General features: G+C 37.2%; 1 protein-coding gene across 4 annotated transcripts in view; it reads left to right on the top strand.

Annotated features, from left to right (window-relative positions):
* Nucleotides 1–14,140, top strand: part of mical2b (microtubule associated monooxygenase, calponin and LIM domain containing 2b) — a 64,487-nt gene that overhangs the window by 18,092 nt on the left and 32,255 nt on the right. For all 4 annotated transcript variants that reach the window (XM_067436126.1, XM_067436124.1, XM_067436125.1 and 1 more), the window contains exons 3-13: nucleotides 177–384; nucleotides 2,470–2,586; nucleotides 3,592–3,693; nucleotides 6,154–6,309; nucleotides 6,617–6,717; nucleotides 8,330–8,587; nucleotides 9,774–9,889; nucleotides 9,986–10,112; nucleotides 10,183–10,273; nucleotides 12,449–12,596; nucleotides 13,290–13,489. In XM_067436126.1, coding sequence (XP_067292227.1) covers nucleotides 177–384; nucleotides 2,470–2,586; nucleotides 3,592–3,693; nucleotides 6,154–6,309; nucleotides 6,617–6,717; nucleotides 8,330–8,587; nucleotides 9,774–9,889; nucleotides 9,986–10,112; nucleotides 10,183–10,273; nucleotides 12,449–12,596; nucleotides 13,290–13,489 — 1,624 coding nt within the window. The remainder of the gene's footprint in view (nucleotides 1–176; nucleotides 385–2,469; nucleotides 2,587–3,591; nucleotides 3,694–6,153; nucleotides 6,310–6,616; nucleotides 6,718–8,329; nucleotides 8,588–9,773; nucleotides 9,890–9,985; nucleotides 10,113–10,182; nucleotides 10,274–12,448; nucleotides 12,597–13,289; nucleotides 13,490–14,140) is intronic.

The raw sequence follows: 14,140 nt of genomic DNA, 5'->3' as shown, positions 1-14,140 counted from the left end.
ATGTGGTTGTGCCTGAAGAGTGGGCATGCACATATTGGTTTCGATTGGTCAGGAAGTTGACATATGCGGAGTGAGGTCACTAAGCCTGTGCTTACACTTATAGATGTTCTTCCAAAAAAGCCAAGCAGTTTCATGCAATGAGTTCTTCAAATAATGCCACTTGTTTGTTTCCACAGTGTCTCATCATTGGTGGTGGCCCCTGTGGCTTTCGGACTGCCATAGAGCTGGCTTTGCTAGGTGCCAAGGTGGTGGTGATTGAAAAGAGGGACACCTTCTCTAGGAACAATGTCCTGCACCTTTGGCCTTACACCATCCATGACCTCAGGAACCTTGGAGCCAAAAAGTTCTATGGAAAATTCTGTGCTGGATCTATAGACCACATCAGTAGGTTACATCTTTTCCAGTTACTGTGCCATGCTTTTATTGATACTATTCACTGGCATCCCTTCCAGTTATCAAGAGACACCACAACAGAAACACAAGAAATGGTTTCACTGTAGGAACCTATTAGATATTGTAGTCACATTCAGGGATTTGTGTATGAGCTTGTTGGATGAGATTTTCAGACACTTTGGTCTTTCTCTTTCAAGCTCTGCCAACTGAACTTATTGTAAGTCTGATATGTTCCTATTTATGGTCCCTGAGATAACACCAGTCCAACCCAACCAAAAGAGATGTAAAACATTCAGAGTAGCCGAGATTATGCAAATGTATTTTTCCATGCTTTTCTCTTGAAATATATTGGTTGCCATCTGATAGCTTATGTTTGTGCAGCACATATAAGAGTCATTTGTTTATGATTTGGACTGCATTGGTCACTGTATTTTTGCATACAGCCATAAAAAAATACAATAGAAATATGTCTTTAGAAATGTTATAGATTTTTATTATACACGCGTGCGCGCGCACACTGGTCCTGTAATTAGAATATAATAAGGTTTCAAAAAGTGAAACTTGTATATTATATTCATTCATTGCACACAGACTGATATATTTCAAATGTTTATTTCTTTTAATTTTGATGATTGTAATTTACAAGTGAGGAAAATCCAAAATTTAGTATCTCAGAAAATTTGAATATTGTGAAAAGATTTAATATTGAAGACACCTGGTGCCACACTCTAATCAGCTCATTAACTCAAAACACCTGCAAATCCTTTAAATGGTCTCTCAGTCTAGTTCTGTAGGCTACGCGAAGGGAAGGAAAATATGTGGTAGAGAAAAGTGTACACGGATTGTGAAACAAAACCCATTCAAAAATGTGGGGGAGATTTCACAAAGAGTGGACTGCAGCTGGAGTCAGTGCTTCAAGAACCACTACGCACAGATGTATGCAAGACATGGGTTTCAGCTGTCGCATTCCTTGTGTCAAGCCACTCTTGAACAAGAGACAGCGTCAGAAGCGTCTCGCCTGGGCTAAAGACAAAAAGGACTGCTGAGTGGTCCTTTAGTTGTTCTCTGATGAAAGTAAATTTAGCATTTCCTTTGGAAATCAGGGTCCCAGATTCTGGAGGAAGGGAGGAGAGGCACATAATCCACGTTGCTTGAGGTCCAGTGTAAAGTTTCCACCGTCAGTGATGGTTTGGGGTGCCATGTCATCATCTGGTGTTGGTCCACTGTGTTTTCTGAGGTCAATGCAGCCGTATACCAGCATTTCTTGATTCCTGCTGCTGACCAACTTTATAGAGATGCAGATTTCATTTTACAACAGGCCTTGGCACCTGCACACAGTGCCAAAGCAAGTTTAAGGACCATGGTATCCCTATTCTTAATTGGCCAGCACACCCGCCTGACCTTAACCCCATGGAAAATCTGTGGGATGTTGTGAAGAGGAAGATGCGATATGCCAGACCCAACAATGCAGAAGAGCTGAAGGCCACTATCAGAGCAACCTGGGCTCTCATAACACCTGAGCAGTGCCACAGACTGGTCGGCTCCATGCCACACCGCATTGGTGCAGTAATTCAGGAAAAAAAAGCCTCAACTAAGTATTGAGTCTTGTATATGCTCATATTTTTATGTTCATACTTTCAGTTGGCCAAGATTTCTAAAAATCCTTTCATTGTATTGTAATTAAGTAATATTATAATTTTCTGAGATACTGAATGTGGGATTTTCCTTATTTGTCAGTTATAATCATCAAAATTTAAAGAAATAAACATTTGTAATACATCAGTCTGTGTGTATTGAATGAATATAATATACAAGTTTCACTTTTTGAACAGAATTAGTGAAATAAATAAATGTTTTGATGATATTCTAATTATATGATCCATGTGTCTGTCTGTCTCGCTCTCGCTCTCTCTCTCGCTCTCTCTCTCATTGTATTGTTTAATGTAAATATTATTATTATTCACACAACAATATTGTAATGGTCTTGTCTAACATCAGCACAGTGATAGGATATGACATCATAAACCATAAAAATGTTCCTACTGGATTTGATGGTGACTTCCTTATATTTTCCAGGTATTCGTCAGCTGCAGCTCATGCTGTTAAAGATTGCTCTCATTGTTGGGGTGGAGGTACATGTCAACGTGGAGTTTGTCAAGCTTCTGGAGCCGCCTGAGAACCAAGGCACTGATGGTAATCAAACATGTCATCTTAGTGTGACGCATATAGCTTTGAGGACTACATTGGCACTACATTGACCATGGTGTTACCTTGGCTCACATTTTACGGTCCATGATGCAACCTGACAGACCTGAGACTTGTGGATCTCCAAGGCATCATAACATAATCCCACACAGCCATAAAATAACTATAAATGCATCCAAGAAAGCCATCACCTGTTTTCTTTACAACTCATGTGGTCTGGAAAGGGTTGGGTAATCATTACCTTTCATCTTATGTCATGTCATTCTTTGGCGGATTTACACACCCTTTTGCCAGTGGCCCTACACGCACATCCACATGCACATCCCGGCAAGTGTGTTTAAGAATGAGATCACAGACAAAAATGATCTGTTAACGAGTTTTCAAATTTATTTACTTTGTTTACAGAAAAGGCTGTTTCTTGCAGCCTATTTAACACTCTTAGTTAGGGACAGTCACATAATTTCCTCTTTAAACGTCTATGTAATTTTAACAAGCACAATGGGCCTAGCTTGAATGTCAAATTACCAAAGGATTGTTGTATCTTCCTACTTCAAGACCCTAATGGATTTACGGAAGCAAAAGCAGAGCTAAACCAGATCATGAAAATTGACACCTTCCCACTATGTACCCTTGACGTACACACGCTGCTGATACCGAGAAGGTTTGTGTCGTTCCTCCGCGTCATTGGCACTCACCATTCTGCACTGTGCTAATGATAAACCCTCAGTTCTGTGCTATATATAAAGTCAGGGGTCATTGGGGTCTATAGCACCTCTCTTGCTATGCATTGCTGTTTAAAAGAGCATCACTGGCCTTATGTCAAATTATAGAGGCCTCACACATGGATAGAACATAGTTCAAGTAAGCTTTTCTCCCAGGCGGCTTCACACACTGAGCTGGCTGTACTTTTAGAGTCGTGGTAAACAAAAGAAAGGCCTAGTTAGTTTGTTTTCCTCTGAGCCGCTTTAGTTTTACCAGGTGTCTGCATTCCAGGGCCTGGATGGAGGACGGAGATCCGCCCGACTGATCACCCGATCTCAGACTATGAGTTCAATGTGATAATTGGGGCAGATGGAAGGAGAAGCACTCTTGATGGTAAGCGAATATTCAGTTTCTTTCTTTCTAAAAAAAAATTCAGCATGCATAGTTTCTAAGTGGCTTGTGTTTGTAATCAAGATGTTTTACTGTAACCATAAATCAGCTGAGGTTAATTAACTCATGTGTCTCAATGTATTCTCATAAATTGAGAAATGAAATGATCATATGTTCTAAACAAACATTCCTCTTGCATAGAAAGGTATTTCTGCATTGGAATCAAGCAATCTTGCCTGAAATATTCCATTATCATATACGTAAAATGTAGTTATATTATTATGATTTATATTTTACATTTTACAAATATTCTTAGTAGTAATATAGCAATTGTATTGTATGTTTGACATAAAATATTATATATTTTAATCGATTTTAATGTAAATAATTACCCAATTTGTAATAATACTACATTTTTTGTATTCGTTTTATTATTTACTATTATTAATGTAAGTAAATATATTATATGGAAGCTTGTTTCAGCCACTGAATAAAAAATAAAGGTAATTTTGACTGTTTATCCCACAATTCAGACTTTTTTTAATTCAATTTATATCCTGTGATTCTGAATTTATAACTCACAATTGCAAAAAAAGTATAAAAAAAAGTGTGATAAGTCACAATTATCTTTTAAATGGTTGTATTGGTAGAAACAAGCTTCCATAGTAATATCTAATATATTAATACTTAATTATATATTTTTCACACTCATTCATGTATTTAAGAAATATGTGCATGTATATAATACCGTGTACTATTGTATATATAAATATAAAAATAATTCTCAAAAAAATATAAATGCATACATGCATACATACATAATCATGTACATACATATGTTATGTATAATTATTATACACAGTACATACACATTATGTAAACACAAATTTTTATTTTGGATTAATCACAATCGATTTGACAGCACTAATAATTTGTGTACCAATCTAGCTCCTAATCAAACTGCAAATAGTGTTGGTTTCCGTGATAAATTGCTTGCTATGCTCCTCACTTTGGAAAAATGTGTTAATGTAGATTATGAAATGACCAACAATAAGCCTAATTCCACATACAAACTTTCATTGTGTCCACTAAGCACATTATGGTGTAATTTTGGGTTTTGTTCTCCACACATCATGTGGTGGACCAAACAAGATTAACTCCTCAGAACATCAACACAAAAGAAGAAAAAATGACTCGTTTTGTCTGTGAATAACACATTTAGCACTTTCAGGCTGGAATCTTTCATCTTATGAGATGTGGCTCTCTCAAGCATAATTGACTTGCTAAAGGGCTTTAACGTGCTCACTCAGTCAAGAGAATTGCCCCAGTGACTGAAAAACTGTCCTACATTCAGTCTCCCGTTCCTTCAGAACACGGGTCAGCTCTTTGTATTTGACAGGAAGTTTGTTAACCCACCACAGGAGGGGTGGAACAGGACTACTTTCATTGCTTCCTGCTGACACAGTTAGACTCTGGTGGAGTTCACAGACTTTAAGCAGAGGAACTGATTCTAGATCAGACTCAAATCTGCTCTCAAGTTAGAACCAGAAACCTTTAAACCATGCTGTGCATAATTGCACTTAGGCATGTGAGAAACACTCAAATTGGCATGCGAATTATGTTTCTTGATTCTATGTATCTTTCTTTTTTTAATGTGTGATTAGTGGCCATAAACAAGTGCTTGGTGTATAAGTGCTACCATGAATGCAAAGACTGTATTGTGTAACTTGTTGTTGTGCAAACACTTTTGTTTTGCACAGGTCAATGAGACCTGAAAGGTCTTGCACCTTTATTTTTGCAAATATATGCTGCCTTAGCAATTACGTTATCTATTGATTTACATTAAATATTGATTTTAAAGCAACTTGCATCTTATCTTACACTTAAAGGGATAGTTCACCCAAAAATGTAAATTATCCCATGATTTACTCACCCTCACAGCTCCAGGTGGTTAATAAAGGACTCCTGAAGCGGACTCTTTTCCATATTCAACTTATTAAAAATCATAACTGGTGTGACCATGCCGTTGAATGTATCGTAAGCATTTTAAACGGCGAGAGACGTTACACTTTCTTCTTTGAATATGGAAGGCAGTCTGCTGGAAGCTAGATATTTTACTTTATAACATGTTAAATATGGATATTTTTCTTACACAACCCCATCGATCCGCTACTGAAGGCCTTTATTAAACCCCAGAGCCGTGTGGATTACTTTTATTATTATTTTTAATTTTCAGGGTTGACTACAACAACTTTCACATACTGCTCCCAAACTTGGGTTTAAAATTTAGATGATCCTAACATGCTTATGGTTTGCCATGAGAAAACAATGTTGATCACAAACTCAATAAATCACATGATGAAAAAACACACAGTGTCAGTGATGGTAATTGTGATGCTTCTGTTAGCAATCAACACTAATTAAAACATTGAATGCAAAGCAGTAATGCTGTCTCTGCTGCAGGCTTCAGGAGAAAGGAGTTCAGAGGGAAACTAGCCATCGCCATCACCGCAAACTTCGTCAATCGTAACACCACAGCTGAGGCCAAAGTGGAGGAGATCAGCGGAGTGGCCTTCATCTTCAATCAGAAGTTCTTCCTGGAGCTCAAGGAGGAGACGGGTGAGGAAGAGATGGCTAAAAATGACACCATTACTTAATGTTTTTAAAATACAAACTTCATCATAACTGTAATAATGACACAGTAGCATCATTCCATAATGGTTCCCCTTCTTAAAGAGAAGATGAGCAAAACTTGATTGTATTCGTCTTCTGAGACGGATGTAATTTTAGATATGCCCTCATCAAAGTTAATAACAGAACTTAATTAATTTTGCACAGTGATTCATGAAACACCAGCAACAAAAGTCATTCATTGTTTAACACTTTACACGATCATGCTAATTGATCTCATTTATCTTTTGAACAGGGATTGATTTGGAAAACATCGTCTATTACAGGGACAACACACACTACTTTGTCATGACTGCAAAGAAACAAAGCTTGCTGGACAAGGGTGTGATCATCAATGTGAGTTCTGGTGGGCTGTTCAATGAACTGTTTAACCACCGTGACCAGGAGATGCGTCTTCAGAATGTTATGAGCATGACATGCCACAATATATTGGAGATTAAAAAAATGTGTAAATATGTAACCATTGAAATGGACCAAATGTTGGAGTTTAAAAACTTTTGTGTTTTATTTACATATGATATACTTTTACTCTTTTAAATTATACTTTATACTTTTAAATGCAGTCCATTTACTCTAAATATTGTAGCAATGAGTATTTAAATTCATTTAATTTTATAGATTTTTATATATTCATTTTAAATAGCTGTAAATGTTGGTTTTATCACATAAAATGTAATTATAAATATGTATTTTATTAGTAAGGTTAGAGTTTGTCTATAATGAGCTTAATTTGAAAATGCTAAAAATCTATAGACGAACCCCACTATTATGTGAAAAGTGTACACGTGCCATTGCAAATATTAGTTCTCCTATGATAGAGATTACAAAGTGGATATTTTGTTCTTTGAGAGCATTAGAAAGAACTATTTCATGTTTATTATGAAAAGAAACACTATCAGGAAGCTGTGTGTTGGTGTCTGTGTTTGATGTAGTTTCTCAGAGTATCATACAGGATATTACAGCACAGCAGTTGAGTGATTAAAGCTTTTTGTAGTGTTTGGAGTTCGTCTGGAGTTTTAAACTCTCACGCCCTTAGACAGCGGCTCCGACCGGTACTCAGTGGAGTTTATAAAAACCCTGATGATGAAACATCGCTCATCATTCCAGCATAATGACGATGATGCTGCTGTGCAATCCACTTAACCTTAAGCTACTTGTTGAGGTCAAATCTGTCCTATTGTTTTGACATGCCTTGATAGGATTGTTTGTGAATACTTAACATCCATGCACGTGCACCTAAAACTGATCTCAGTTATCACAATTGCCCTAAAAAGTATTTGTCACTTAAGTTGCATTTGCGTTGCATTAAAATAAAATCATGAAATAAAAAATAATAATTCATAATTACATAAAATTGTATATTTTTTTAGTTTATTTACATATAAATTTGATAACAAATAAGGTTTCATTGAATAAAACATTAAAAAATACATTTATTGTTACTTTTGTATCTTATATGTGAAGTTGATAACACTTTAACTAATGTTAACAAATTAAACCTTATTGTAAAGCAATAACAATAAGTAATATATTTGTATAGCATTTATTTACCTTTGTTAATGTTAGTTAAATACAATGTTTGTTAGTTCACAGTGCATTAACTAATGATAACAGAAATGTAATTTGATCTTAAATGTTATTTTTAACATTCACTAATACATTTTTAAGTAAGATTAATAAATGCTGTAGCAGAATTGTTGATTGTTGATGTAATGTAGTTAACTAATGTTATCTAATGAAACCTTGATCTAAAGTATTACCATAAAATTTATATAAAAATATATAACAGTATCAAACCGTGACATTTTATTTTATTAATGCAAGTGCACTTTATGTAGAACAAAGTGTACACCGTAGACATTTTTTAAATTGCTATTTCAAATGTAATGGTTTTTGTCTTTTTCTCTGTTTAAAAGCACATTTCCTCTGTTTTTTTTCTTTTCCCCAGGATTATATTGAGACTGAACGGCTGTTGGCAAATGACAATGTGAACCAAGAGGCTTTGCTCTCATACGCCCGTGAGGCTGCTGATTTTGGCACGAATTACCAGCTGCCCTCTTTGGATTATGCCATCAACCACTACGGCCAGCCTGATGTGGCCATGTTTGACTTCACCTGTATGTACGCTTCGGAGAACGCCGCACTGCTGAGGGAAAAATGTGGACATCAGCTGCTGGTGGCGCTGGTTGGAGATAGTCTTCTGGAGGTAGGTGCCATCATAAGGCATAAAAAAAAATATATATATATATATAAAATATTAATTGGAATTTTCAGAATATTTTGTCCACCTTTTGCTTTAATAACAGCTGCACTTAAACTGCACAAACCTTAAATATTTACTAATTTTACATCTAGCCATTCTTGTTTTGGGCTCTTCGGTCATTCTTGACTGAGAATTTGCTTCATTTACTTCATCAGAAGGGTACGAAACTTAGTAAAGGTTTCGGCTATGCACAATATGGGCGACAGTGGCTCAGTGGTTCATGTAGGTTGTCTACAAACCAGAAGGTTGGTGGTTCAATCCCCGGTTCCACCTGACCAAGTGTCGAAGTGTCCATGAGCAAGACACCTAACCCCAGCTGCTCCCGACGAGCTGGATGGTGCCTTACATGGCTGACATCGCCGTCGGTGTATGAATGGGTGAATGTGAGGCAAAAATGTAAAGCGCTTTGGATAAAAGCGCTATATAAATGCAGTCCATTTACCATTTACAATACACACGCACACAAAAAAGAAAATCATGGACACGATGGCCGCTTTGGAAACAAATGTGAAATTTACTTCATCCAGTGGAAACGTTTGGTACTGCGGCCAAACAATTTTATTGCAAGCACATTTAAGATATCAACCTCAAATTTAACACAATTAGTTTAGATTTTATGCTTCGATTTTCTTGCAGTTTTAGAGTAAAACATGTATTGGGAAAAATATATTTCATATAAAATTTAAGTATAGTATAGTAGTTACTTACAATTCTTGCAATAACAGTAAACTTTTCTTAAGTTCATTTACAATTTTATAATCTTTTAAATTAGTTTTTTTCCAACTTAAACTCTTTCACTAAATTTACTAAAATAGTAAATTTATTTCTTTAAAAAAAAAAAAATAACGGCAGAGGGTTAAATGTTTAAATTAGGTTTTTAAATGTTTCATTTTTATAATTTTTTTAATATAATATTATTATTATTATTATTAAAATATATTTTATGATGATAAAAAAATGTATTTATATATTTACTTTTGGACTCAACCGCATGTCTAAAATTACAAAGAAATATTGATTACTTTAGGTTTAAATATTGCTGATTGTTTCAACATGCAGATTGACTGTACAGTGTTTTGTTAAGTGTGGCCTGTAAACATGCCATGTTTTCTCTACATCTCATCTCCAGCCTTTCTGGCCCATGGGGACAGGATGTGCTCGAGGGTTCCTGGCTGCCTTTGACACAGTGTGGATGGTGAAAGGTTGGGCTCAGGGCAAAGAACCCCTTGATCTTCTGTCAGAGAGGTGCGATCATACTCCATCGCTGCTGCTGCTCTCCAATGAAAAAGTATTTTGTCTTTTTGGCCATGATCCAATGTCCTTTTTGTTCATTTAATATAGGGAGAGCATCTATAGGCTGCTGCCTCAGACAACTGCAGAAAACATCTCAAAAAACTTTGAGCAGTACACCATAGACCCGGCCACACGTTACCCCAACCTTAACTCGACGTGTGTACGACCACATCAGGTGAGACAAACACCCATTATCCCTATATGCATGTGTCTTCCACTTGTAAATCCTAAACTTCCTGTCTCAGGTACGGCATCTGTACATAAACGGCGAGCAGGACTTATGTTCTCTGGAGCGCAGTGGACCCACACGCAGATCCGTAAACATCTCCAGACGAGGTAGATTCAATATGGTTTGTCTTACAAGATGGCAGCAAATTTCACTCCCGGATTTTGTTTTGTTGAAACCGTCCTTTCAGTGATCATAATCACAAGAATCAATGCAAATTCAATCGATCCCTGCATTTGCTTTGCACAAATTTGCAATTTTGTCTTGTTTCTGCATTTCCACATAAAATTGATGGAAAAAGAAAGCAATATCAGGTAATAAATCCCCATGACAAATTTCCCTTGAACATGCTATTGTTGACTCGATAGCTCTTTATTAAACTCCATATTGATAAACTGAGCTCATTTCATAATAACAATAGGCCTATTTGATTAATGTCTTTCATATCTCATTCGGTTTCCTCATATTCTGATGTGAATATGTGACCCTGGACAATTAAAAAAATAAATGAATTGAGATTTATACATTATCTGAAAGCTAAATAAATAAGAAACAATTATTCCATGGATGTATGGTTTAGGCTAAGACAATATTTGGTCGAGATACAACTATTTGAAAATCTGAAATCTCAGGGTGCAAAAAAATTTAAATATTGAGAAAATCGCCTTTAAAGGGGGGGTGAAACAGTCAGTTTCAGTCAATCTCATGTCAATCTTGAGTACCTATAGAGTAGTATTGCATCCTTCATATCTCCGAAAAGTCTTTAGTTTTGTTATATTATAAAAGAAATATAGGCTGTACCGAGTCTTTCCGGAAAAAAACGAGCGCCTGGAGGCGTATCGTGTGGGCGGAGCTAAAGAATGACGAGCGCCAACAAAGAGGTGACATCCTCAAGCGTGGAGAAGAAAACGCTACCCTAAATCAGATTCAACTAATACAGATATGATCCAGAATCAGATCTGGAGGCTGAAATAAATTGAACAGGAGAAACAGCAACAGCAGGACGTCCGTCTCTGTGTTATGTACTGTATTTAGTGGCCTGTCAACATTTGTGTGTGTTTACTCGCAGTTTATGATGACATGATTTGGTTTATGGACTATTGTATGCGACTAAACCTTAGCAGTAGCAAGCAAAACGGTTTTGCACGTCAGATAGTGTAACGTTATACATAGAACAACAATGGAGTCCGTTAGCGCATTTGAATGACGAAGCACGCTTTGTGAGAACGCTAGGTTTATGTTTGGGTGGTTTTACAATAAACAAACTGACACCTACATTGGTCAGCTAAACAAATGTATTTAACCATAGATCGCATGCTTCTTTGAAAAATTAACTAATGTTATACACGATCGTGTTGTTTACTGATGTTTACTTACGCGACGATAGCCAACAGCATAGACATTTGAAGCAGTTTTACTCACCGCCTGCTTCCAAAGCAGGACCGTGAATCTTTATCGCTGGGACCACTCCGTCAAAAACACACTTCTTTGGTAACTGTTGATTTCGTGAAGTCCTGACAGCGACCGTGGAGATCCACTTTTGCGGCACGACTGAAGTGATGTTATGAAGCTTCGTGTCATTTCTGCGTTCAAATCGGTTCAAATGCAGCGCTGCCTTCCCGGAATGCTGTGCTGAAGCGTTGAAGTCGCTTGATGTCACCCATAGGAATAAAGTGGAGCGCGGCGCGACCATAGAGCGTGTCAGAAGTGTTCACGGATGACTGGCTCTGCAGCTGAGAGTGTTTATGGGCGTTTCCTCTCTCACTCTAGTCACACGCGCGCACCCTTTGGGAGAAGAGCCCATACGGCCCATAAAAGAACCTTCCACTCTGTCGATGTCAACATGGAACATACCTTCATGGAACATAATGATTTTTGGAATTAAAAAAATCTGTAATTTTTACCCATACAACGTATTGTTGGCTATTGCCACAAATATATCTGAGCGACTTTTGTGGTCCAGGGTCACATTATGTAGTGGCATCATGTTTGTCTTATATTGGCTTCACCTGGAGGTGGCCTAACTGGAACAATGATTTCCACACCCTCTACTCAATCAAAAGGGTCATGTTACATGACGAAAGAGTCAACAAAAGCATGTGCAGACTTTTAGTAAACCTTATCACTTGCAATAGTGATATTTCATGCGGTTTATCTTGCTTCATGTGCACTTAAAATAATAAAAATCAGTCAATGCAGGGGTCTTGTATCATCAGAAGGGTTGTGTGAAGGAAATATATACTCACTCAAAAATGTTACAAATGATGGTACAAATTTGATTTTAGAGTCCGAGGTGCGTCCCAGCCGGCTGCTGCTGTGGTGTCAGAAGCAGACCCAGGGCTACAGGGGAGTGGATGTGACTGACCTTACGACCTCCTGGAGAAGTGGCCTGGCGCTGTGCGCCCTCATTCACCGTCAGCGACCGGACCTCATGTGAGCAAGTCCCGACACACAAACTGGCTTTCATATTAATTCAGTCGCATGATCACACCCTCATACGGTTTGTCAAATGCTCCATTATTTAGCACCTCTTTGATCTCGCACACGTGGCGGTACTTCCTTCCCCTAAGCCATCAAAACAAGTTTTTTTTCCTTTTACTGAAGGACAACAGCTTTGATTGTTTTTTTAATTTTTATTTACCCTGCAGCTTAGTGAAAGTAGTTGTTTTAATTCAGTTTGTTGAATGTGTTAACAGGGACACATAGAGAAGTGAAAAGCTTCTAAAAGAAAGAGAAAGAAACAACATGCCCATGTCTTGACCTGTCCTATCACGCATCAAAACAAGACTCTTGCAACTTGATTTACACTGGCGATTAGATCATAAAATAATTTTCACGTTTTTGAAATTGCCATAAATCTTGCAGCCTCTCCTGGAAAATGTGACTGAGCTATTCAGTGAGATTATAAATCAGCTCATCCAGTCATCACACCATTCTGTGAAAGGTTGTTGGACAAATATTATTGGTCACCAAGGATACAGATTGCGAGAACACAGGTTCTTAGTTTAATGGAATGGCATTTCCACCTGATAAGGTCTTTTTTTTTTAACCTGGTTTCTCTTTCCCGATCTGCCACTTTATCTCACTTCTGTGGACTGTTCTTCCCCCCTTTGTCTCTACCTCCAGTGATTTTAACTCCCTAAACGAGGCAGACTGCGCTAAAAACAACCAGTTGGCAATTGACGTGGCAGAGCGGGAGTTTGGCATCCAGCCGGTCACTACAGGAAAGGAAATGGATTCCGAACGGGGGCCAGACAAGCTCATTATGGTGCTCTACCTATCCAAATTTCACGAGATGTTCCGCAACTCAACTCAGTCCAACACAGGTAGAGCTTTCCACACTATAGCACCTCAAAAAAAAAAAAAAAACGACACACAAAAAAAAAACCTTGAATTATATTTTTAAGTAAAATAAATTGTAAAAGTCTAAAAAAAAAAAAAAAATTATCCGTCTTTGGATCAGCAAAAATTCAACATTTGTCGTATAACACATCTGATGTTTTCAGATGTAGATTACATATTGCATTAGCCATCAACCATGCAAAAGAGCTGACTTATAGTGCATTGCACTGGATTGCATCAACTATGCAAAAGAGCTGACTTATAGTGCACTGCTCTGGATAGGATCAACTATCCAAAAGAGCTGACTTAGTGCATTGCACTGGATAGCAGTGCATGTTGCACATTCTTCATGACTTACAATAAGGTATTTTAAAAATGTTGGCATTGCAGATATAACTTGCGGGTGGGGCGTCAGCTATGGTGTGCATTTGAGCATCTGCTGTACACATGCTCTCTGGTTCTGAGCATTCTCCAACTTGCAAGAATATAAAAATATTCTTATTACATTTCCTTTAAGCATTTATTTTATTTTATCATCATTCAGTAATGGTTCAAGCCAATGTATTTACTAGGTAGAATGTGTTTTGCTGTGTTTTTTTTATAGATTTGTGCATATGTTACACAACTATCTATAA

Source organism: Pseudorasbora parva, chromosome 25 (genome assembly GCF_024679245.1).
Source record: "Pseudorasbora parva isolate DD20220531a chromosome 25, ASM2467924v1, whole genome shotgun sequence".
NCBI lineage: Eukaryota > Metazoa > Chordata > Actinopteri > Cypriniformes > Gobionidae > Pseudorasbora > Pseudorasbora parva.
This window is presented reverse-complemented; position numbering and strand designations above follow the sequence as displayed.